The 26,171-nt window shown below is 41.4% G+C and overlaps 1 protein-coding gene across 2 annotated transcripts in view; it reads left to right on the top strand.

Moving 5' to 3' along the window:
• The window catches only part of LOC147607227 (uncharacterized), a 36,077-nt gene extending 23,561 nt beyond the window's left edge, over nt 1–12,516 (top strand). For both annotated transcript variants that reach the window (XM_086790671.1, XM_086790672.1), the window contains exons 2-3: nt 10,824–10,913; nt 12,019–12,516. In XM_086790671.1, coding sequence (XP_086646797.1) covers nt 10,824–10,913; nt 12,019–12,109 — 181 coding nt within the window. In that variant the 3' untranslated portion in view covers nt 12,110–12,516. The remainder of the gene's footprint in view (nt 1–10,823; nt 10,914–12,018) is intronic.
• The last annotated feature ends 13,655 nt before the right edge of the window (nt 12,517–26,171 follow it).

Here is a 26,171-nt window from a genome sequence, read left to right as displayed (position 1 = left end):
AATGCATTATCCACAACCTCCAGTGCTAAAGAACATAGGCAATATATAAAGAGCCTTCTCTTGCAGGCTGGTGATGCAATCTCCTTGCACGCCTTATGAGTAGCCATATTCTACGAATGCTACTTGTGATTGTTTGCAAATGTGTGCATTTGGTTAGAGGAGTCCAGATATATAGGTTCTTGTAGGCATATGCTCACTTATGGTAGTGCTATGTGTGAACAGGGCTTAACCAAGGGCACTTTTTCCCATGTGGTTTTTCCCCTTGGACATCAAGTGTGAAAGGACACATATAATATTTTGTAGTTCTATATTATATGGATGTGGCACACATGCAAGGGTTGACTTGCATTTAGTGGATACCACACTTTTGGCTCTCTCTCTCTCTCTCTCATTTCTGTGTGTGAGCTTCTCAACCTTGCACCTAACCCTAATGTGCAGGTTTGTGTGTGTGAGTGTGTGAGTCCAACACCCAACATTTGGTATCAGAGCTGGGAGCTGGAAGCTGGCCTTGGAGAATTGCTGCTGGAAAAATTTCTGTGAAATTCCGTCCGCATGCTGCCATATTCCGTCGCTTGCGTTTTTCCGTCCGTCAGGTTCCGTCGCCGCTGTGTTTCTGTCCGCCGGTTCCGTCCAGTTGCTCCACCGTCCGGCCGCCAGAGACGGGCGGCACTAGTGGGGAGCCCACCACCTCCGCCCAGCCTCGCAGGCGGCGCTTCCTCTGCAGCCGGCGCCGGCCAGCTCCGTTCCGGCCGGTGCTACTCCAACGGACGCAGCGCCGTCCCGTTCCGTCGACGACTGCAGACTAGCCGTCCCAACGCGCCCCGGCCTCCGTCACACAGTCGCCGGCCGACGTGTCGGTCCTGCGGTTCCGGCGTCTCGACCCACTTTCCAGCCCGTCGTCAGCATCGTTCCGTTCCGGCGCTACTCCAACGGTGTGTTCCGTGCACACGGTGTTGCCCCTCCGTCCTGTTCACGTTCGTCCCTGCTCGACGTTCCGTTCCGGCTCGCTCCCGCCAGCGACTACAGCGGTTCCCGCTTCGGACCTGTTCGCCCGACACCAGCATGGGAGCCTGCGTCTGAAGCGCCTTGTCGCCTAAGCGCCTAAGCGCTGTTCGCACCAGCCTTAACGGCTGGGCCCCGTCACCATCAACGCCGTGCTGCTTCCACCGTTCTGCCCGCACGACACCTGCAAACCAGCTCCAACATTTGCATTCGACTGCTTGCAAGCGACTCCAGCTCTCCAGCACCCGACTCCAGCGCTCAGCAGTCCTCCGCTTCTGGCTCGCCCGACACCAACGCCCATCAGCTCCGTAGGCTTCAGCTCAGCTCCCCGTTGGCTGCCCAAAGCCATCCGCCGTCCAGCTGCCTCCTTGTGCTCCCAGCCTACACTCTGCAAGCCTGAAGGTATTTCTCTGTCAAAATTTTTTATCAAACCCAAATACAAAATCTGTAGCCATTGCAGTGCACAGGTCATATGCCGATTTTGCAAACAATGAAATTGCAGATGAAATTTGGGGGTTTTTGAAATTGAGGTCAAAATCAGCAAATTGAACCTCTCTAATTTGCAGAAATTTGGGGGTTTTCAAAATTGAGGTCAAAATTGGCAAATTGAAGCTCATACATTTGCAGAAATTTGGGGCTTTTGAGGAAATTGGCAAATTAGATGCACATTGAAGCGATTGGAGTGCATAAAAATTAGGGATTTTCTGATTGGAGCATGTAATTGGGCATTACAGCTGCGATTTGTCGCGTATGTATACACATTGAGTGTAATTGGACAATTTGGTGCAGGTTTACACTTGCTTTGATTTGCAGGCATACATTTGCACAGGACATTTGGTTGCCTGGCAGTGCACATTGGTGCTTGGTTTGCTTGCAGTTATACTTTGTTGACATGGCACAGAATGCTACGGATGTATTTGGTGTGCTCACCCAGGAGGACAAGCTGGATGGATCTAACTACTCCCTCTGGAGTTTTATGATCCGTAATTTGCTGGTAGCCAAAGGGCTTTGGGGCATCGTGTGTGGTGATGACACACGCCCACATACCATTCAGCCAGCCACGCCTCAAAGGGGAGGTGCTCAAAAAGCTCCTGATGTAGATCCTGCTCCCACACAAGAGCAGAAGAGATGGGACTCTAGAGATGCACAGGCCATGTCATTGATAGCCCTTTCAGTGAAAAGGACTATTATTCCGCACATTCGTTCATGCAAGACATCGAAGCTTGCATGGGACACATTGGAAGCAATGTATCAGGTACGCAACGAGGCAAGAGTTGCCTACTTGAAGAGGCAATTGGATCTTCTTTCTATGGATGAGGGTGACTCCATGGCAGATCATCTCACCAAGGTGAAAGATTTGCAGGAACAATTGCTCAACATTGATGAGGTTATCCCAGACAGACAGATGGTCACCAACACTCTTCATTCTTTACCGCCTTCCTACTTGGGATTTCACACCTCTCTCAACCTCTCGATGAGAGGAGGTGGTGATCCCGTCACTTTTGAAGAGCTCGTGGGTTTACTCTTGCAGGAAGAGCAAACAAGAGCAAACATATCGAGCAACCGTGGTGGAGAAAAGGCATTTACAGCCAAGGATAAGGGTAAAGCAAAGAGCTTTAAGCATGGGGGACAACAGTCTAGCAAGGCTGGTCATGGACAGCCCTCTTCTAGTGGTGAAAAGTCTGACAAAGGGGATGCAAACAAGCCCAAAAAGAAGGGCAAATGTCACTACTGCCATAAGCCTGGACACTACATTAGTGAATGTAGGAAAAGGATTGCAAAAGAGAAAAAGAAAGAAGCAGGCAATGCAGTAGCAGACTCTTCGGATGACAAAGCACAGCAATCAGCTAATGTAATCCAGGAAGAGTACACTTTTTTGGTCACATGCACTAGTGACACACCAGGTGCTTCAGACACTGATATGTCTTGCATTGCATCTGACAGACAGAATGCATCATGGTATTTTGATAGTGGTGCTTCGAGCCACATCACTTCATGCAAAGATGTATTTCAGCACTTGGTTTATGCTTCAAATGGCCGCACTGTATCATGTGCAGATCATACCACATATCCAGTAAAGGGAATTGGTAATGTCATACTTATTGCAGCCAATGGTGCCAATATATGTATGAGCAATGTATTGTATGTTCCAGGAATAAAGAAAAATCTGCTCTCCGTCTCAGCCATAAACGACCAAGGTTTAAAGGTTGAATTTGAAGATGGGAAGTGTTTGGTAAAAGACCCATCAAAGGGTTATGAAATAGTCACTTCTGGAACACGATACAAAGGCTTGTATAAGCTGGACAGCTATGACAAGCGCACTTATGATGCAAATACAGTGGCTGCCCACACTCTTGCTATGCATGATGCAGAGCTATGGCATGCTCGTTTTGGGCATGTAAATTTTCAGAGTTTGATGCTTTTGCAGAAGCATCATATGGTTGATAATATGCCGCCTCTTGAGTCTCCGCCAAGACATGTATGTGAGGGGTGTATTTTGGGAAAGATGCATCGGAAGCCATTCCCCAAAGATGGAGCTGTTAGAGCTGAAAATAAATTACAGCTCATACATAGTGATGTATGTGGTCCAATGCGGACACCATCCATAGGGGGGCATCTTTACTTTGTCACATTCATTGATGACTACTCCAGGTTTGCTTGGGCTTACCCTTTGAAAGCAAAAGAAGATGTGTTTACATGCTTTCGACAATTTGTAGCAATGGCTGAAAATATGTGTGCATGTAAAGTCCAAACACTTCGCTCAGATAGAGGTGGAGAATACATGTCAAATGCATTCAAGGATTATATGCTTCAAAAGGGCATCAAACACCAATGTACTGTGCCTTATACACCGCAGCAGAATGGTGTAGCTGAGAGGAAAAATAGATCTCTCATGGAGATGGCAAGATGCATGGTGAAAGCACAAAAGTTGCCTCACAAATTTTGGATGGAAGCTATAATGTGTGCAACTCATGTGTTGAACAGGTGTCCAACAAAAGCTTTGAAAACCATAACACCATTTGAGGCTTGGTATAGCCGAAAGCCAACAGTGGATTATATGCGTACATTTGGGTGTTTGGCATATGCACATGTGCCAGAACAACTCCGAACAAAGCTTGATGACAAAGCAATTAAATGCATTTTTGTGGGCTACAGCAATGAAAGCAAAGGATACCGTCTTTATAATCCAACTACACGAAGGATTTTTGTAAGTAGAGATGTGGTATTTGCTGAAAATTCAGAACAACCCATGGCCAGCTTGTATAAAAGCAATGATACAGGCATACAGGACATGTTTGATGGACTTTTACCCATTGCAATTAGGGGGGATTCAGATCAGCCAGCCCCTACACAAGAAAATCCACATGTAGAACATGTGGACCAGCCAGCCATTCAGCCCCCTTCTGTGGAAGAAGTGGAAGATCTTGTCAGGGAAGAGCAAACAGCCATAGACACAGCCAAGTCAGTGCCAAGATGGTTGCTGAAAACTTTGCAAGAAAGCAAACTTGCAGCTCCACTCACAGGTAGAACAAGGGCTAGTTCCAGCCATGCCTTGAATGTACATCGTAGGGAGTCTGCATTCGCAATGGGTGGTCTCTTTGATTCAGAAGAGCCTTCTTCTTATGAAGAAGCACATGAGAATGAGCATTGGTTGAAAGCTATGCAAGCTGAAATTTCTTCTATCATGAAGAATAATACATGGGATCTTGTGGAATTGCCTAAAGGCAAGCATGTAATTGGCACAAAGTGGGTGTACAAAGTCAAAAGAAAGTCTGATGGTACTATTGACAGGTACAAAGCAAGACTTGTGGCTAAAGGCTACTCCCAGAAAAAGGGAATAGATTATGAAGAGACTTTTGCTCCTACTTCGAGAATGACCACAATAAGATCTGTGATTGCATTGGCTGCCCATAAAGGATGGAAAGTGCATCAATTGGATATCAAAACTGCATTCTTAAATGGGGATTTACAAGAGGAAGTATATGTAAATCAGCCCATTGGTTTTGTAGTTCCTGGTGAGGAACATAAAGTATGCAGGTTGCACAAAGCATTGTATGGGTTAAAGCAAGCTCCAAGAGCTTGGTATGATAAGATACATGCTCATCTAACCAGCCAAGGTTTTGAGAATAGTTCAGCTGAAAGCACATTGTATGTGAAGAAAACCGATGCCGATATTCTCATAGTCATCTTGTATGTAGATGACATGCTCATTACAGGTACAAGCAAAGCACAAATTTCAGATTTCAAAGCTGATTTGAAAGCTAAATTTGATATGTCAGATTTGGGGCCTTTACACTACTATCTCGGCATACAGTTTATGCATACAGATGATGGCATTGTTATGCAGCAAACTAAGTACATAAAAAGTTTGCTAAAAAGGTTTCACATGGATGAATGTAAGCCCATTTCTACTCCGGTAGAACCAGGTGTACGGCTTACTATGCATGATATTGGAGAGCCTTTTGAGGCTGGCCTTTATAGCCAGGCAGTGGGATGCCTCATTTACTTGTGTAACACGAGGCCAGACATATCTTTTGGGGTGTCTTTGTTGAGCAAATTCATGCACAGCCCAGGCACAAAGCATTGGCAAGCAGTCAAACGCATTTTTCGTTATCTTAAGGGTACCCTAGATCTTGGTTTGTTCTATCCCAAGGGGGGCAGCTTGCAGCTTTATGCATACAGTGATTCAGATTGGGCTGGTGATTATGATACCAGGCAATCCACCAGTGGAAGTTCATGCATATCTTGGTTGAGAAAAAAGCAACCCACTGTTGCTACATCTACTTGTGAGGCTGAGTACAGGGCAGTCTTTACAGCTACAGTAGATTGTGTATGGTTGAGGAGACTATTGGCTGATCTTCGTGAGTGTCAGCAGACACCCACCACCATTCTCACTGATAGCCAGACTGCTATGGCCGTGGCACGAAATCCAGTATTTCATGCACGTACCAAGCACATAGAGATTCATTATCACTATGTCAGAGAGAGGCTACATGCAGGGGAGATCAGTTTATCTTATTGCCCTACACAGGATAATGTTGCAGATCTATTCACAAAGGCTTTACCTCGAGAAAAGTTTGAAGCTTTCCGCAAAGCTTTAAGCTTACTCTCATACAGAGAGTGATCTGCTACCTTGTACAGGTTCACACTTCCACTACAGGGGGGATTTGTAGGCATATGCTCACTTATGGTAGTGCTATGTGTGAACAGGGCTTAACCAAGGGCACTTTTTCCCATGTGGTTTTTCCCCTTGGACATCAAGTGTGAAAGGACACATAATATATTTTGTAGTTCTATATTATATGGATGTGGCACACATGCAAGGGTTGACTTGCATTTTGTGGATACCACACTTTTGGCTCTCTCTCTCTCTCTCTCTCTCTCATTTCTGTGTGTGAGCTTCTCAACCTTGCACCTAACCCTAATGTGCAGGTTTGTGTGTGTGAGTGTGTGAGTCCAACACCCAACAGTTCTAGCATTTACAGGAGAGGTAAGGCTATATGCTCGTGTACATTTGTACCTCCATCAGTGTATGTTTGTGCTCATTATATATATTTATACATCATGATTAATTGCAAGTCCAAACAGACCTTACTTTTATGAATACCACTGCGACATCTTAGGAGTAGTTATAGGAATTTGAAAGCAGATAAAATGAATGCGCTTATACCTACCACCTTGGCTCAACTTATATAGTAGCACAAGGGAAAAAGAAACTGAGAGCCAAGAAAACTTTACTGTTTCTTAAAAGAGCTGTGTAGAGATCTGAGTCTGGACAAACAGAGTGTGAGAGTGTAACAGGGTTTTGATTTTTTGAAAAAAGTGTTGTTGGTATATACCATACTGCTTAATGCTTGCTATCCTATGACAATGTAATAATGGTATAGGAAAGGCATTTAATTGAAACATAGCTGTTATATGTCTGAACATACAACCCAAGGCGTTCTTTCAAGCCAGATTAAATTCACTAACCCTGTGTTTGAGTCACAACCCAAGGCCATCGAGAGTCTCGGAGTAGACACCTGTCTTTGAAGATAGGGTAGACACACACCACACATGACTTTTAGTAATCGCACTCTCTTCTACAGGGAGGTAGTGCAAGCATCGTGAGCACCAGTGCATGACACTAGGGGCAGAGAGCTAGACTTGATGTGCCATTGGAGTAAGAGTCGCAAGGGGTGTGTCTCAACTAAGAGTCTACCACTTTGCAGGAAAAAGACATGCAATAGAGATGGACTCCCATCATTGTCATTTGAAGAGCCAATTAGAGGTACATAAGTAGGCTTCACATGTTGGTTACAACTTGGGGGAGTTGGAGCTACAAGAGTAGCCTTCCTTTCTTTCTCCACCTTTACCTTGGCGTCCGTTGCATTCTCCCCTCCTTATCCCTGACATCCGCAACCCTTGACACTAGTGGTTGGACGTTGTGTTTGTGATCTCTTACATGTAACACCAACCTTGGCATGCATGAATCTTGAGGAATAACATAATATATAGTACACATGCATGGCTCTGCACAAAATACTACCTTCTTATAAAATAATGATAGGTAATACTGATTTTTCCATCTGCTGCAAGCAAGCCCTTGCTTATAGGCCAATCTGCAAGCCCTTGCTTATAGGCCAATCTACGTATCCATGAAAAAAATAATCATTATATTTTTTGTTCTTGAGAAAAATGGACAGGAGATATAATGGCATTTCTCATTGCCAAGACAATAGCCAAGGCGAACATTGCAAGGAACTGACGTATTTGTGTTGTGTGGCTGTCCATAAATGAAAATCAAACTTTTGCTCCATTCCTTCCGTATTTGATCGACAGATATTGACTAGAGGAAGCTCAAATGCTAAATCACCATTGTAAGTTGAAGGTAGCTCATTGACTTGAGAAGTCCTAGTGTAATTGCCTAAAAGCCTTTTCAATCGAGGAGCCCCTATTATGCATTGTATCCATTGAATAATGCCTTTCTCAAGTAACTTTTTGCTATCATCACTCAAATCAAGGTTGATATAGTCTGCTTGTGTTTTCACTTCTAGAAATAATGTCTGGTATTAATGATATATTCTCAACTATGCCTTAATGTGCAAAAAGTGGCTCCAAAGGCAAAATGTTTAATGTATATTAAGGCATAGCTGAGGACGACTATGATATAAGAGCGAGGTAATGTTATCAAAATTACTTTTTGATAAGCTTCATAGTATATATTCTCTCTTAAAAGGGGCCATTCTAGAGAGACAATATCAAAGTAAGCATAGGAATGAGGTAAAGGTATGCAGTAATTGCAAAATGAATAAATGAACCCTAAAAAGTGCATAAAAGATTTTTATAGCTTTAAAATGGACTTTCTCTCCCTAGAAATAGGTTAATTCTAGAGAGAGAATGTCATAGGAAGCTAAGGACAATTAATGCTAGAAGTGCATTTAGGTAATGTGAGGTGCCGACAGGTGAATGCAACTTTAGAATTAGCAAAGGGCTAAAATACGGGAATTCACAAGGCTTTACGGGAATTTAAACGGATTCTCAGAGTACCCAAAAAGTGCAATCAAGGCTTGTGGATGGATAAAAGGCTGGGACTATGGTTAAGAAAGAGATGGAGGTGGGAAAAAGGTCTAAAAAGGAGGGGCAAAGGAGCTGGAGTGAGGCCCAAGTCAACAAAACAAGAGGCGCCTCCTAAAATTGTTCCCCAAGGCCTAAAATAGTTCACACACACACACTTCTGCTAAAACTAGCTCGCAGCTTGCTTTTAGAGCTTCATGGAGGCATATATTGCTTATGCGGGGTCATATTGGAGAGCCGACAAGTGCAATCAATTGCTCTCATGATTTTCTACACTCATATGTGTCCATCTTTCTCTATTACCATCTAGATTATGTGGCCCTCCTTGGTCACTAACTAATTTACATAGTCTATGTGGAAAGGATTCTTATGTAATTAGATCTTGTTCCTTCTCTCTGCTAGTATTTATTGCTCTGCAAGGTATTTGAGTACTTGAGAAGAGGAAAATGTTTCTGTTGTCTTGCTCAAGCCACAAGAATTGCAAGGGGCATGGAATTTTCCGTTTCCATTAGTCCTATCAAGATATGTATTAATTGCGATTGCTATTAAGAGCATCCCGCATCAAAGTAATACAAAGCCTTTCAAGGGGGGGCCGGCCTCAAAAGAATCGACCCTCATCACGTGTCATTGCAATTTCTTTTTAGTTGGTTATCAATTGGTTCTTGCAACAAGTTATAATATCTTGTTATAGTTATGCTAATCATCATGCTACAGTTTTTTAAGAATGATGATTAGCATAACTATAACAAGATATTATAACTATAGCTAATCATCATGCTACAGTTTTTTAAGAATGATGATTAGCATAACTATAACAAGATATTATAACTATAGCATGTTAGTCATCCTAGGAAGCTGATAGATTTTTCAAAGCTTGAGAGGTTCATTATGAGCACAAAGGCTGAAGGTGCCTAGTGCATTGTAACCAGGCAATGTATATGTTTGGGTGAAAGATGATACGGCGGAACACTGTATGAGCTTTATATCCAGTTAGGTTTTGGAGCAAAACTCCCCAAAAGAAGGCCGTGCCGGCACGGCCTCTTTTTGGGGAGTTTTGCTTCAAAACTTTATTTCAAATGCTTTGTAAAATCTCTTGTTGAATTAGGGATCTATTGCTGAATGTGGTATCTCTTGCTAAATGTGGGAACTGGGATCTCTTGCTGAATGTGGGAAAGACTCCCTGAAAGCTTGAGAAAGTTAAAAAAAACTTGAGAAAGACTCCCCAAAATCAAGCCGCCCCGGCGCGGCCTACTTTTGGGGAGTTTTTCTTCAAAACTTTTTGTTCATATGCTCTGAATGGTTGTGGTCTCAAAATCAATGCCTATGATTCCTCTTCAGGCAAAGGAATCTCTATGGCTAACTTTTTTTTTTCACTTCCTTTGTCTTTCCAAGGGCTAACCTTTTATCTTTCACTTCCTTTGTCTTTCCAAGGGCCAACCTTTTATCTTCCCCTATCTTTCCACGGGCTAATCTTATCAAGAGAGAGAGGGTACAACATCTTAAAGAGTTGCTTTCCATCTTTAATCTCTTTAATTTCTAATTAAGTAGCACAAGACACTTGAAAGATTTAGAAAATTTACCTATTTTAAGAATACAAAAATGCAAAAAAAAAACTACCCAAAACCAGGCCGTGCCGGCATCCTACTTTTGGGTAGTTTTTTTGCATTTTTTCCATTCTCAAGTTTTCATTTGCAATCTTTACTCTCTTTAACTTCTATATAAGTAGCACAAGACACTTGAAAGGTTTAGAAAATTTACCTATTTTAAGAATACAAAAACGCAGAAAAAACTACCCAAAATCAGGCCGTGCCGGCATGGCATGCTTTTGGGAAGTTTTTTTGCATTTTTTCCATTCTCAAGTTTTCATTTGCAATCTTTACTCTCTTTAACTTCTATATAAATAGCACAAGACACTTGAAAGATTTAGAAAATTTACCTATTCTAAGTATACAGAAAATGCAAAAAAAAACTACCCAAAAGCAGGTTGTGCCGGCACGGCCTGCTTTTGGGTAGTTTTTTTGCATTTTTCTCATTCTCAAGTTTTCATTTGCAATTCAAGGTATGTCATAGGTTTGCTCATAAGTGTTTTGTCAAAAACTAACCAAAAGAAGGCCATCTCAGCACTGCTTGCTTTTTGGTAGTTTTTTTCCCATTTTGCATGAATTTGGTGTGGATGAGAGAGTTGAGGGATGATCAAAATTTACCCGATAAGTTGACTTTAAATTGATTGTAATGATTATATATGGTTTTTGTATTTTTTTTAGTCCTCCTGCTATAATTGGGGGTGGAAGCGTGGAAGGAAAGCGAAAGATTCATTTCAATCAGTTGTTGATACCATGCTATGGAGAGTCAAGGTGACATAAGTAAAGGTGACATAAGTAGAGCGGTAGATACTACATTGCATGAGGTAAATGATGTTGATGATGAGGCTAAGAGCTAAAATTTGGATGATTTTGGGTCTGCTGTTCCACTTGATGAAGGGATGGGTCAAAAAGAGGCAAGTATGAAGATTGTCCCCTATGTTGTTAGGCCTAAGGTACCTCCAATAGATGATTCCAATGATGAAAACAATATTTATATGGACATGGGGGAGGACATCCTTCAAAAAACTAGGATGTTTAGTTGCTACAATTGTCCACCGATTCCTCTTTGCAGGTTGATTCCTTATGTCAGGGTTAGGGGTCTTCGAGATGATGTGGCAGGCTTGAAAATAGCATTTGCTAGGGAGGGATATGCGCCTGAGAAAGGAGCATTCATTGTGTCGTTATGGACTAGGGACAGAATGGTTTCTCTTGTTGATGAAGCAATACAAAGAGATTGGGATCCTACTTGGCATGATGTTAACAAAGAGTTTAAAGTTGAGCTCCTTAAAAAACCCGAACTGCATGCACTAATGGGTCATATTATGAAGAAAAACAAGCCTTCTGGAGTGGTTTACATAAAGAGAGGAAGACCTGTGGATTGGGCAGCTGACTTTATTTTTCTCAACCTACCATTTGGAGGCACTCTTGGTGGTAAATATCCTTCTCCTCCATGGGATTTTATTTCAGAGGACCATGTGCGTTATGGGATTGCTTTAGCATCTTCTACTTTGGTAGACTCAGGATGGTTATTGGTGATGGCCTGTGTGGCAGGTATTTGTTCACGTCATTAGTTGGTTTTCTCTATGTTTAGTTTGTATGTTTGTTACTCCTCCCAATTAGGAATTGCCCAAGATGGTGCAATTATAATGCACGTGACTCCACAATTGGGTGGGTCAAGCGTTATGTTCGTGTCTATGATTTGGAGATAATGAGACGAGTTGTTGTCATTCACCATTCTTCGTTTGGATACAATGAGATTGGTGGTGTCCGCACAGATGTGAGTATAGTGATGAATAGGTTTTGTTCAAACTCAAAAAAATACATGTGTTTGTTTGATGAAGGTTTACTTGGATTTTATTATCTTTTGTTGCTACAGTGTTCTACGTCAATGCTGTTTATGGTTCGACGCTGTGCTACGGAGCCCCCAGTTTTCATTGCTGGGAGCACACCTCTCTTGGAGCTCTTAGCATGCAGCCTTCTGATACCATCGCCTACCATTATCTTCCAGATGATTCGCGTGCTTTGGACCCCATTGGACAGCAGTGGCGTGGTGGACTAGAGAGGAGCCATACATTTCTAGGATGCTTTTTAGAGCTATATTGTCGATGCGGCGATGTTTGTCTTGAGATGGGGTGTGGTACTGCGCCCATTCTCAAGATATGCATGAACACTGGCAAAGTATGTGCATCTATTGATGTTGATATATTCTTGATGACAACGTACGTGGAGCCTCTGCTTTTGGCTTACATGCAGCACGACGGCCATGGTGATGTTAGTAGGCCGCAGGCAGTTGATGAGGTGGACCCACGTGCAGGTTTCAATCCGTATGACTAGTGAGCCCCTTGCGACTATTACTATTGTGGACTTCTTTTGAATGTGGTTTGTTTATGTGATGTTTGGTTTGTAATGCCATGATTGGTTATGCATTTGTTTAGTCATGGTCACATTATATGGAATTCTCATGGTTTTGGGACATATTTTACATTAGAAATGTTATGTTATTGGACGTTATGTTATTCATATGTTTATCTTCTCCCTTTGTAAAGATTTCTTGGTATGCTGAGATGTTGCTAGCTCTAAGTACATAGTGGTATTCTTGGGTTTTTTGATATCAATGCAATTAAGAATGGTTGTGTGCTACATAGATTAGACTAGAAATATTTGGTGTTGGACACATAACAAGATGTTAATTTTCCCTTCCATGCAAAGTCGATTGCCGGTGTATGCTGAAGCAATGGCAAGGACCATGTCTAGAGACAAACGATTCGACATGGAAGGGAAAGAGCATCACCACATTCGGAACTTTTATGTTGATGGTGAATGCGAATCATCGTGAATTGTTGCTACATTTTCTTTCATTGGTCGTATATGCAATCCTAATTTGAACTATAGCCTTCCATGTCATTTTCCAAAAAAAATTTGAGTATTGAAAGTCTCACATTTAAATGTGTATTATAATTATTGCAATCTTGCATTCTCTCTCTCTCTCTCTCTCTCTCTCTCTCTCTCTCTCTCTCTCTCTATGTCATGCGTTAGGAGTCACATTTTAGTGGCTCAATTAAAAAACTACTATTAACTCAATTTGAAAATTAAACACCAAGACAATGTCTAGTAAATTTCAACGCTAAAAACTAAGCCTTTTGCCAAGACCTGCTCGGAAACTTGGGTCGCTCAAAAAATCTCGCTCAGAGAACGGTGACACCCGTCCGTCGGATGATTCCTCTCGTAGTAGAAATCCGTCCCCATATCATTTCTATTGTATAAAGCCCTGTGTGGGTCATCAATGTGGACACGATGGACTAGCACTGAGTTGACCAAAGTTAGGTCATCATGAGGAGGCCTTGGTGGTGCCTCATCTTTGTTAGGTGCTTCCACAGGCTCTATCTCTTGGACCACTCCTAGCTTATCTACCAAGTCAGGTTCCTTGGTCACCACATATAGCAAAAGAACAAAGAACAAGTTCAACAAAGAACAAGTTGTGTCTGTTTCTCAAGACTTGACTACAGCTCAGGACAAAGCCAAGGAGCAACCTGTGAAAGAACAGAGAGAAGTCCCAGGTAAAAACCAAAAGGATAAGAAAGGAAGTTGGAAAGAATGGAAAACCAGAAAGGCTGCAAGCAAAAGAAGACAGAGCGAAAAGGAGAAAGACTGCAAAATAGCACCACTTCGTACTATTGGAGTATTCTCAAGTTCAGACGAATCAAGTGTAGAAAGCCAAAGAAGCACCCATATAGATTATTGGGAAGATAATTCAATAGATATGCGAAGATTCCAAGATATAGAAAGAAGTGGACACGAGGCTACAACCAATTTGGATCATGAAGATAGCCATCGTTACCACAATTATGTTTCCACTACTACCAAGGTTTGTTCAAAGAGGGGATCAAATCATTTGGGCGAAATGACCATGGGAAATCTCACAGGACAAAACAAGCTTCCCTGAGGAACGAGATTATTGCCAAGATGCATCAACAACCCGGCCAATTGCCAATGAGAAAGAAATAACATTTGAAAAAACAAAGGCAGAAAGGCTTTACAACGTAATGTTAAAATTTGAACGGGAAGAAGAAAATGGTGCACTCATATATACAGGGATGGTGTTGGTCAAGAAGCGGTTAAAAGAAGTGATGATTCCCCAAAAGTAGACTCGATATGGGCATCTTACCAAGGTGATCATTACATCGACACAGATGACATCATCTATCGACTCATCACATTTAATGATGACATTCCGCATTGGAGGGGATCTTCTCATGTTCCGACTAGAGCGGTGGCACAGCAAACAAAGAGCGCCATGGATCAGTATCAATCTCCTGTTCAACAAAGATTTGAGATACATGGCACATGTGAATATTGTGCAATAACCCACCTCTTCAAAGAATGTCCAGTGCTTATGGGGCAAACAACAACTTACCTATGGGGAGTGTAAGCGTTAGCCAACCAGTTGTTGATCTTCAGGAAAAGAAATCTCCAAGCTCATCCACTCAAACATCTCCCAAGGCATTACCAGAATCTCCAACAAAGTCTCCCCAACAGAGACAAATCTTGCCCCAAAGTATGACAAACCTCTTGAAGTCTCAAGTTTTAGAGCAACAAGCCGACAATGCAAGGATAGAACTACAAAAAAGAACAGCAATACCAGTGCTTGTTGCAGCACAAGAAAAGAAGCAAGAAAGCTTTGAGACAAAAAGGCAAGGAGATACCAACAAAGGCCAAGAAGAGGATTCTTTCAAGAAAGATATTGATAGCACAAGCATGCTCAAGACAGAGAATACAAATTGTAGCACAAAGCTCTCAGTGGATCAAAGCACAAATTTTTCTATAAGGGACGAGCTTTTACAACACCAACAGAAAGGTGGAAGCAGTTCTAAGAAGAAAGTGACTTTTGACACATGCAAGGAACAAGCTCCACTATGCAGCCAAGAAATTCCAGCAAAGCAAAGAGCAAAAATTGCAAAAGAAGACACAAAAGCATCAAGGCAACCGCAGCTACAGAATGAAGTAGCCAACACAACAAGAAAGCCCACAACCAGGAAGTTAATTGAATTTGATATTGTGTGAAAAACTGGGTGTAAACTCACAAGTTTAGCTCTAGTAGACAGTGAGTTAGAAAAGAACCTAATGTCATATGAAACCTGGGTACTCTATGGACAACCAACCCTAGATAGAGTTCCAAAGATGGTTCAAATTGGTAGTGAGTCATTAGATAAATATTTGGGAATGGTTAATTTAACCATTAACATAAACTCACAACCTTTGGAAGGAGGCTTTTATGTCATGGCATCAAAGGACCTACCAATAGATCTTGTTTTGGGTAAACACTTAGCACAAGTGGCCATGGATCTACAGACATCTCAAGTTGTGCAAGAACAAGGAACAAAAGTTAATGTACGGGAAGACAACCAAGTGCACACTATGACAAAGGATGATACAGCAAGCCAAGAACCAAGTCTAAAGAATACAAAGGGTGAAGTTGAAAGAAAAGATCAGCCCACAGAAACAGGCCCAGTCAAGGATGATTCTACCAACATAGACGAATCCAAAAGAACCCATCAAGCGAAACAACCAAAAAAGGTAGATGTCAAAGCAAACAAGCAAAGCACTGTCAAAGCTACATGGAAAGTGCTAGAACCTGCCAAAATAAAGGCCAAAACAAGCAAAATGGACCACAAGGACAATCAAAAGCAAGTGACAACCATGAACAACAAGCCACCACCCAACAAACAGGTTGAAGTGGTCAAGAGTGTGGCTACAACACAAAAGATGCTACTTGACATTCAAAATGGCAATAAGGTCAAGGTACGCTGCTTTACACTATTGAATTCAGAAATGAATTTCAATATGATGTCATACGAAACATGGAGCTTGTTGGAAAAGCCTAATTTAACACCAGCTCCGAGGCAAGCAGCTACTTGCAAAAACTCAATGGAAGGATGTCTAGGGATAACGAAAGCATCTCTAAACATAGACTCTCTTCTAGTAACAGAGGACTTTTATGTCATGGCTCCAAGCCACCTTCAAGAAGAGATAGTGCTAGGACAAGCATGGATGAAAAAGCTAAAGAGCTTAGAAACAAAAGATAAGTGTGCTAGCAAAGACAAAACCATGGAGGGGTCTTTGGAAGTTCAGCCTATGAAGCAAACTCCTATAAAACCCACAAAGGTTGAACCATAAACCTCCACAACAACCAAATAAGCCACAACCTCAAACAACTGTTAGAGACAAAGTTCACTATGGACCTCGACAACGGATCTTCCAACCAAAGTACTCATTTCATGAAGGTCCAAGGAGGAGACAAGAAAACAAAGTCTTTGTCCATGCCGATATAGTTAAAGTCAAAGATCCAGTATGGCTTGAAAATCCAAAGCCCAAACAAACAGATAAACTTTTGGGATAGATTGTATCACAAAACAACTTGCAGGCATAGGGCTACTACCACGGTCAAAGTGAGTTATGGTTGCCTGCTCAACAAACCATCGCTTATCCACTACAAACTGGCCCAAAAAGACAAAGGCAAACCAAGAAAAGTAAGCAAAGGAAACAAGCGTTCAAGCAAAAGAGACACTACAAAGGTGCTACTACCGTAGTCTCTCACTCAAAGCGAAACTCAAGCACCAAGCAGATGTGGATCCCGAAAGATCAAATCCACAACAAAGCTAGTCCGCTAGTTCTTCTACATGCCAAAGGCCTAGCTTCAACACAACTAAGGAGTTATGTAGTGTCACAAGATCTACTCCAATCTCAGGGTTACTACCAAGGTTACTCCAAAGTATGGCTACCAAAGCACTCACTTCAAAGTACGTGCACACAACAGCCACAAGGTAGCTTATGCGCTTCTACTCCAAAACCTACAAGATAATGGCAACCAAAAGCCTCCACAACCATGATAAATTCAGAGGATTTATCTGAAAAGAGCACAGGAATCAACATATGGGTTCCTAAGAAGGTGGACTTACCACAAAATAAGGTTGAAAACATCTCCAACTCCATCCATAAGGAAAATAAAGTATACATTAAAAAACTTGGAGAATGGTGTTAGCCAACCTTCTAAAGTCACCATCAAAGAGAGAGCGCGACAACTACAAGTATTGTTACTGTAACGTGGTAAAAGCTTTCTTCAATAAAGACAAGTCGCCTCGGCGCGAAAAGCAGGTAAAGCGAACTTCAGAGGACATAGCCTCGACAGCAAAAGCCCTTGGACCATATTGCTCCAAGATCGAATTCTTGCACAGCATACTGTTTAAACATGCATCGACTGTGTAAGCATGATAGGGCTACAATACATGGCCATGCATTAGACACTGTTACCACCACCCATGCACGTACACGCCTTGACCAATACAAAGTCAAGATGACTTAATGCAGGAAGGGGGGAGAAGAACAAATGGCCATAATAGGCATGCACAGCACTTCACAAACAAGGGACCACGTTATATGAACCCCTAGTAGGTGTGAGTAAAGTGCTTCACGCGTGAATTTAGCACTAAAAATGCTAATTCATAATCATAACTCAAAGTATTTGGCTCAAAAACTAACAAACAAATGCCAAACTGAGAGACATTCAACGGATTTTGCTTTGATTTGATATTTTATGGGTTGAGGGACATTGTGGGAATTTTTGGATAATTATTGGGTAATTTTCCTATTTTTTGCTAAATTTTGTGAATTTTCTGTTGATTTTTGCTCAGAAATTAATAACAGGAAGTAGAAAAGCTCGAAAATTATTTTGACCACAAACGCCTGACCTACATGATGTGGCAAAACAATGAGGAAGTCTCGGCATCAAATGGTGGAGGTTCAAAATTTCACTTATGCGCCATGACTCGAAAAGGGTTGGTTGAACGGGAGCTCGGGAACTCAAATCTCAGTGTGATTCGACGTGCACGGTAAGTATAGAGCCTAATGAGCACAATGGTGCACTAAAAGCCATGGGGTAGTCGGGTCATAATCTGGGTAAAAGCACTTAGAGTCAAATTCCTAGTCATTTTACCATGTACTAGTGAAGAGAGAGCACGAGCTACCTAGAGCGCGCCGACCTTCCAGCCCTCCATACAAGCTACTAGAGCATTTCCACCATGAGCCATGAGAGGTACGGGTAGCAAACATCTCATAGTTGATGTCTTTAATGCATTATGTCAAAATGTGTGCACGCACAAGCCGCATAGATGAGGTACACGCCCGCACGCACAAAGGAAATATAAGTTCTATGGTATGATCATCTTGTCCCCTTTTGGGAGGTAACTCCCTAGGAATATCATCCGTGAATACATCTTGAAACTCATTTAAGAAATTAGACAATTCTAACTCTTCTTTAGTTTCATTTGTTGCTTCTTTAAGAACACATGCATCCTCTTTAACAAAGACCATGTAACAAGAAATAGAACTTTTGATTACTTTGTCAAAAGCTTGAGTATGTACAAGTGGAATACTGCTACCCGCGCTATTTACATCAAGTGTTACATCTTTGCCTTTATAAGAAAAGAGAATCTTTCTTTCAGGAAACTTCATAGTGGCAACCATTCGGTCAATGGAGTGACCGAGACGTCTTGCCCCTTGAAAGCTCCATCCGCTTTCATAACATCTCCCATCTCAAAATCATGAATTCCTATCTTAGTAGCTAGCTCGGTAGAGATAAAGTTATGGGTGGAACCAGGGTCAAAAAGTATGAGGGCATCATGCTCTCTTACTTTCCCCCAAGCGTAAGAGAGTTGTGATCCTTTGCAATGCCCATCCTCTTTTAGAGCTTCCACCATGGTGGCTCTAGGAGGGTCATTATGTTCACCTCTCTTGGGACATACACATGAAACATGTCCTTGCTCCCCACATTTAATGCACTTATTATCTTTACAAAAATGCTCTATCTCTTTAGGTGAAAGGTTGGTTTTACCTTTGTAGCCCTTTTCCTTCACCTTAGCTTTATTGTTTCCTTGAGCCTTGGAAGAGTTTTGTGTAGTATTAGTCTTCCCCTTTGGCTTGTTTTGGTCCTTACCTTCCATAGGCTTGGAGCTCTTCTTAATCCCTTGTTGGAAGTGAATCCTCGAAGCGACCATCGACGAATGATGTATGACTGCCAAGATGGTTTTGGGCCTTTGTTAGTTGACATACTCACTCATCTCCTCAGATATGCCGGCACAAAACTGTTTCTTTTGCTCTGCAAATGCTATCTTTTTAAAAACAGTGGCTTTGAGATGTAACTCTCAAAACTTATCTATATACTTTTGGATAGACTCATAAGATAACAGTAGATTGCATTAACATTATGAGAACTGATACAAAGTACATTAGCCCAAATAGAAAAAGTAATGAGCCTAATATTACAGAGATGAACCATAGTGATTACATGGAAAAGCTCAAGCTCTCCTATTCTCTAAGTGCTCCTGTGGCTTCTCGTAACCCCTCAAATGGGCACAATCTTACATATTTATACTAGAAATGACACTACATCATGTTGACATCATCTCTCACCTACCACTTTAGGTAACTACTGGCATCTGTTATCGAGAATTTCTTGGTAACTGATGTTGTCACGCTCAACTTTATGCACTTCCATTTCTTCTCCCTTTTCTCTTTGGTCTCAGCCATCTTCTTCAGATTTCTGAAGAAGCCCGTCGTCTCACTCACTCAGCTCTCTAGGTTCCAGCTTCAGTCTTTGCAACCATCAGTCCTTGCCTTGTTTCTTCTTATTGTGCACGATTTGGTGCTTGATAAGTGTACAACCGCACTCCACGCTGGTGTAGAGATTTTGCCCTAATGTTTCCAAAATTAGGGAAATCCCTTACTACGAATGGGTTCTTCATTGGTGGGATTTTAAACTCTGTCATCCCTTCTTTACCTACCAAGGTCTCTAGAGCCTTCATCCTTGCATAGAGTTTCCCTACTGGAGTATTCCTTGCTTGGTTCTTGATTATTTTTTATGGAGAAAGTTATGCCCAAAGCTTGCGCAACTTGAAGCATTTTAAGGTTACAAAACCCTGATCTAGGGTTTTGATGGATATCTACTATCAATTGATGATAAGGTTCTCCATCCTTAGTATCCTTGGAGCAATCTTGCACAAGCCACTTGTCCACCTCTTGTGGTCAGCCCTTGTAAAAGTTGCATCAGCAAATGATGTCATAAAGTTACAGATGCTTTTCCCTAGGCCATAATATTGCCATAGCTTGGAAAGGAGTCGCGGTTAGCTCACTGTCTTGGTCATCCCATGCTGCTAGAGGTCTTGGGGCCATCTATCTACAAAACACAATAAACTCGTTTAATCCTAAGATCCTGAATAATCCCCATTACCCCATTGTCCTTTTTCAATTTATGTTTCTCTTGTGTATGTGTGAGATATGTGTTCTTTTTCCCCACCTCACGCTAGTGTACTATCTTAAATCATAAACTAACATTGAAAGCAATCAGATGTCATACATAACCTTTTGAATCATAAACTAACATTGAAAGCAATCAGATGTCATACATAACCTTTTAAATCATGAAACTCAATATTGCACCAAACTTGGAAAAACAATTTCTTTCCACAATGCCTCATTCTTGGCACTGTGCTTTCCCTTTTTGCATATAAGGGAAAAAATATCCTCCTTGCACCTGTGCAAGTAAAATTAATTCACAATCACATATTTCATTCATTATTAGGCCATGGCCCACAAGTCACAAATATGTATCAACCAAGGAAAACATTCTTTTCCAAACAACATACTCACATGCAATGCATTTTATGCCATCCCCCTATAATTTGGACACACACTCTGTACCACGTGAGAGGTTCCCCCGTGATGGGCCATGGCCCACAAGTCACAAATATGTATCAACCAAGGAAAACATTCTTTTCCAAACAACATACTCACATGCAATGCATTTTATGCCATCCCCCTATAATTTGGACACACACTCTGTACCACGTGAGAGGTTCCCCCGTGATGGGTAGCTCCCAAAAATTAATAATATACAAATATTACAAAGTTTGAATTTGGGAGAAGAAAAATAACAAATACATATCATTAGAGAGCACCAAATATTACTACCCATCTAGGGGCCTCTTTTGTGCCCCTAGCCAGGGGCTATACTACTGGATGGTCTGCTAGCCTATGGGCACCCGGCATCCGGTGTTGCCTAGAGGAAGAGGTGAAGAAAGAAAATCTAAACTACATGACAAGCATATTCTTTTTTAAAATAAAACTTTATTCAACCTTTTTACATCATAAAAAGAAAAGAAGACACAAGATGTTAGCGGGCCATCGCGCGATGGACGTCCTAGTATGGCTTTTGAGCACTAACATAATTATCAATGCTAGGGAGGGACCCGATTAGTGCATGGAGGCTACGTGAGTGTGTTGAGCTCACGGCAATCACTTGTACCTAGAGAAGTGGACTACTTCTTGCATCATGCATACACACACACACTCAAGCAAAGAGGCAACACCTAATGATTAACCAATCGATTAAAGCATGCAATAGTCAATGTGTAGTGGCTCACGGGAACATACATTGGCACTAAGAAACCACTAATGGTGATTATGGAGCTTCACACACACTTTGACATAGAGGCAAATAGGGTGTGTCCCATCAATCCTTTACTGCCACACTCTTTAGCAAGCTAAAAAAATACCATTCAATGACTTAAACACAATGAAGACAATCTTAATCAAAGATTAATCACCACATTACACACTCTTTTACCTAGAGCACACACAAGCTTAAATCACCATTTCTCAACCAAAATCAATGAAAAGAAGCTTGAACAATGGACAATAGCAATAGGGAAAGCCTTGCCTTGCATTAGAATGGGGAAATATTACATAGTACTCCCATAGTGAGCGCCGCAAGAATCACCTTCTTCTCTTGAGTAGAGCTCCTCTAAAACTAGCTTAAGTGACTTATCCAAAACATCCCTTAAAACTCTTAGCTAGTCACTATTGACTCTAGTGGGTTTTTTAATTAGGTGGATGAAGCTCTTGATTTACAAAGTGGAAGCCCATGGCCCCGATCACAATAGGACAATAATTACAATGGGTAATGTAAATGGGCTTTACAAAAAGTAGTTGTGGGAAATTACAAAAATATCTGCGAGAAAATAATTAGGAAAAATTAAGTAGCCCGCCTTCTCTGCTTTAGCTTTACTTTGACTTCTTGCAACAGCTTCCGTCTATTGACTTTCAAAACACTCTGGTGACCATCCCTAGGCGCTGTATTATTGGGCTTGTGATGAGGGTAAAAAGAAGAGAAGAAAATGGTGCTTGTAATCACCACAAGGGGAAAAACCCGATGGGAAAAATTGCCCTGGCTTATCGATCTTATTGCTTATGTACAATAGTAGAAGTTGGCCTTCAATGGGAATATCTTGGCCGCAGGAGGCTTGCCTGATCTCTTCTGTGGCCTCTTTCCAGTTTGTGAATATGATCGAGGCCCTGTCTGTAGCACTGGTAATCTCTTTCTTGTCTGGCATCTTCAAGCATATCCCTGAGGGGAGTCTAGAGCTGAAGTAGCATGGAGCCGCTATGGAGGAGATGCTAGGGTGCCATTCATGATTGTTGTAGAGCTGAGTGTGTGTGTGTGTGTGTGTGTGTGTGTGTGTGTGTGTGTGTGTGTGTGTGTGTGTGTGTGTGTGTGTGTGTGTGTGTGTGTGTGTGTGTGTGTGTGGTAGTAGAGAATGAGAGAGAGAGAGAGTAATACTTGAGAGAAAAAGACACGCTACTTTTCATTAAAGAAATGAGCCTTTTAAATAGGCTTTTACAAAACAATTTTATTGGCTAGTTTATTAGCTAGAGTAGGTAGGATTGATGGATTTGATTAAGGTGAGTGGTTGGGGAGGTTTCTCACATAAGAGGTAAGGAAAGGCTTACCCCAACAACCACCCCCTTAAGCCTTGACTTACCCTAGAGTGATACAAGGGTGCATCAATGGATGCTTAGGCAAGGCACTAAGAGTATGCTCTAGGAAATGGGTGCATGGGCTCTAGATGAGTACAACATGAGGGTTACATATAGAGGTAACTAGTACATGTGCGTCTCAATCGGAGTCTGATGCATATGAGTGGGTCTTACCTCCAATCTAGATGGATTGGGGCAATGTCTATCACTCTTTAATATATGTCATCATCATAATCATAGAAAGTAGGGGTGTTGTCTTCAATAAAATTTACCTTTCCTTTGCCTTTGTCTTTGTCTTTGACCTCCTCTTTGTCCTTCATCGCTTTGTCCTTGAAGTAGCATCTGTTGGTGGGTGCATGTCCGGTCTTGCCACAGTGGGGACAAGTCTTGATCTTGAAGCACTCTTGTGATTTGTGATTATCTTTGCCGCACTGTGTGCATAAGGATTTAGTGAGAACATGGGCTCCATGTGATGTAGAAGCTTCACCATCATATTTATGTTTGTTGGTCTTTTTGGATTCTTCTTGAATTGAATTTATGACTTCATCTAAGTTGGGTGCTCGTTCCTTTTCTTTTAAGATAGTGAGAATTTGACTATAGTCTTCAGGCAGTGCACTTAACAAAATAGCAACTTTATCATCTTCTTCAACCTGTGCTTGAATGTAAGAAAGTTGGGTGATGATACTTTTTAACCTGTTGATTAGAGTAGACAACATAGTGAATATAAGAATCATCAAGAGAGGTAATGATAATTCCTAGTGCTTGCTCATCTCTCTCTCTAGTGTGGGAAGTGGATGCTCTTGTGTGTGCTCCATCAACTTCACCTTGTGCTTGTGGATTTACGAACCCCCATGGACCTTTCTTCATGAGGTAACCTTTCACCTTGGTTTGCCAAGTGTGAAAGCCCTCGCCCTTAAACTTATCAGGATTTTCTTTCCCCATAGTGTGTGAAGAGGTTTCTTACTTGTAGGACTCCTACAACAATGAAGTGTCACAATACACAGCAAATGCTAGTTTTTGCATACACAATGAAATAGCCTCTTATGCCACTTGATAAAACATATCTTCAAAACATCTTTCATGAAAATTGCAGAGTTGTATCACCTCGAAGGATTCTTTTAGGATTCCTTGCACTATCGCATATATGGAAGTAAAAATAAGTAATCCAAAAGAGGTTATGGAAGCATGTGTATTCAATAAGCAAATTGTGGAATGAGATTCCCCCTTTTAAATTCCTTAATGAAAGAGTAAAGGTTAAGGGCTTAAGAGAAAATTAAAAGGTTGGAAACCTTGCAATAATGGCAGGAGATGAAAGAAAACAACTTTTGAAGAAAGCTGTGCAATAGTCATAGATTTGCAAAGCATGAAACAAAAGGTTTGAAAAACTTAATCAAACAGAAAAAAAGGAGAACCAAGTTATGGTGGGAAAGCTTGCTAGGCTGGAAATTTAAAAAAAAATTAATTAAAATACCTAATTAGAAGGTAATGGTGGAGATCTGCAAGCAGCGTGCAAATAGCGCGGACTGTAGCAGTCGATTTTGAGGTCGCACCAGAAGCGGAAGTTGATCGTAGCAGCAGGCCGCTCATTATTGGTAGCATGAGCACTGACTTTCATGCTCTATACACTACACCCTCCATGGCCATAAGGGGCTCTTCATGCGTGTGCTATAGCGTTGAAAAACGGCACTAACCTAGTGTGGGGAGCTTGCACACGCAGAGTGGAGCTTGAGAGGAACTTTAGTTGCTCTGATACCAATTGAAGTAGCATGGAGCCACTATGGAGGAGATGCTAGGGTGCCATTCATGACTGCTGCACAGCTGAGTGTGTGTGTGTGTGTGTGTGTGTGTGCAGTGGTAGAGAATGAGAGAGAGAGAGAGAGTAATACTTGAGAGAAAAAGACACGCTACTTTTCATTAAAGAAATGAGCCTTTTAAATAGGCTTTTACAAAACAATTTTATTGGCTAGTTTATTAGCTAGAGTAGGTAGTATTGATGGAGTTGATTAAGGTGAGAGACTAAGCTCCACAGGCATGTCTTAACTTAGCCCTTGCGTTTTCCAAAGTAGATTGGAAAAGTCTATCTGGCGCTTGGGAGGCTTAACTGCCACAAGCATGCAATCTACCTAGCTACTCTAATATGTACTTACTTACCAAGTCACTAATCATCTTCCACAGTAGATTGGCAAAATCTACTTGGTGCTTGAGAGGTACATGTCTGCCCGCCGCAAGCATGATTCATTGTATGCACACACTTAAAAACTTATGAACATTAAAAAGGAATTTTAAAATCAAAAGAAACAAATTTTTTTATCAAAATCTTTGTTCATACCTTTTTCTTACCTTTAACATGAGTCATTGTAAGCATTTTCAAGGTTTACATTATCATTTAATTGGATGTCTTGCATCCACCTTGCATCTTCAAAAGGATAATTCTTAAACTTAACAAGATATCATCGGATAATCTTACCACTTCGTAAAACCTTGTCCTCATGTCATAGAATACTTTTGGGCTGCAAGATCTCTTCTTGACCTTCAAACTCTGGTGGCTCTTCTATGACTGGTTCTTTGGGTGGCTCACCCTTATAAGGCTTCAATAGGCTCACATGAAAAGCATTGTGAATAATCCATGTGTTAGGTAGCCTTAACTTATAAGCCGATTCATTGATTGGCTTAAGAACTTGAAATGGGCCATAATACCTTTTTCCTAGTTTAGCATAGTATTTCTGGTGGCCTATTGGGTGTCCTTGTTTTCCCTTGCCCATTGTATGACTTAGGCGTGCTTTGGGAAATTTAAGCAATACCCAATCATTTTCTTTGAAGGTCAAGGCCCGTCTATGCTTATCAACAGTAGTCGTTTACTTCCTTTGTGCGATGAATATAGTTTTCTTAATCTTATTAAAAGATTCCTTGGGGTCTCTACTATACTCAACGGCAGCAAAGATTTTCCCAAGTGGCTTAACTATCAATGGGAGCTTGAGTCTTCCTTCAATGACTTCGAAGGGTAGAGGTATGGATAGTGTTATTGTATGCATACTCTACCAATGGTAAATACTTTTTCCATTGATCTCTTTGATCTACTTCCGTAACATAAGCTTTGAGTAGATCAATAATGGTTAAGTTTGCTATTTCACTTTGGCCATCCGATTGTGGATGATAGGTCGA

Source organism: Cibotium barometz, chromosome 55 (genome assembly GCF_041138505.1).
Source record: "Cibotium barometz isolate CiBa-2024 chromosome 55, ASM4113850v1, whole genome shotgun sequence".
Lineage (NCBI taxonomy): Eukaryota > Viridiplantae > Streptophyta > Polypodiopsida > Cyatheales > Cibotiaceae > Cibotium > Cibotium barometz.
The sequence above is the reverse complement of the archived record's forward strand: the minus strand, read 5'-3'. Positions and strand labels throughout refer to the sequence as shown.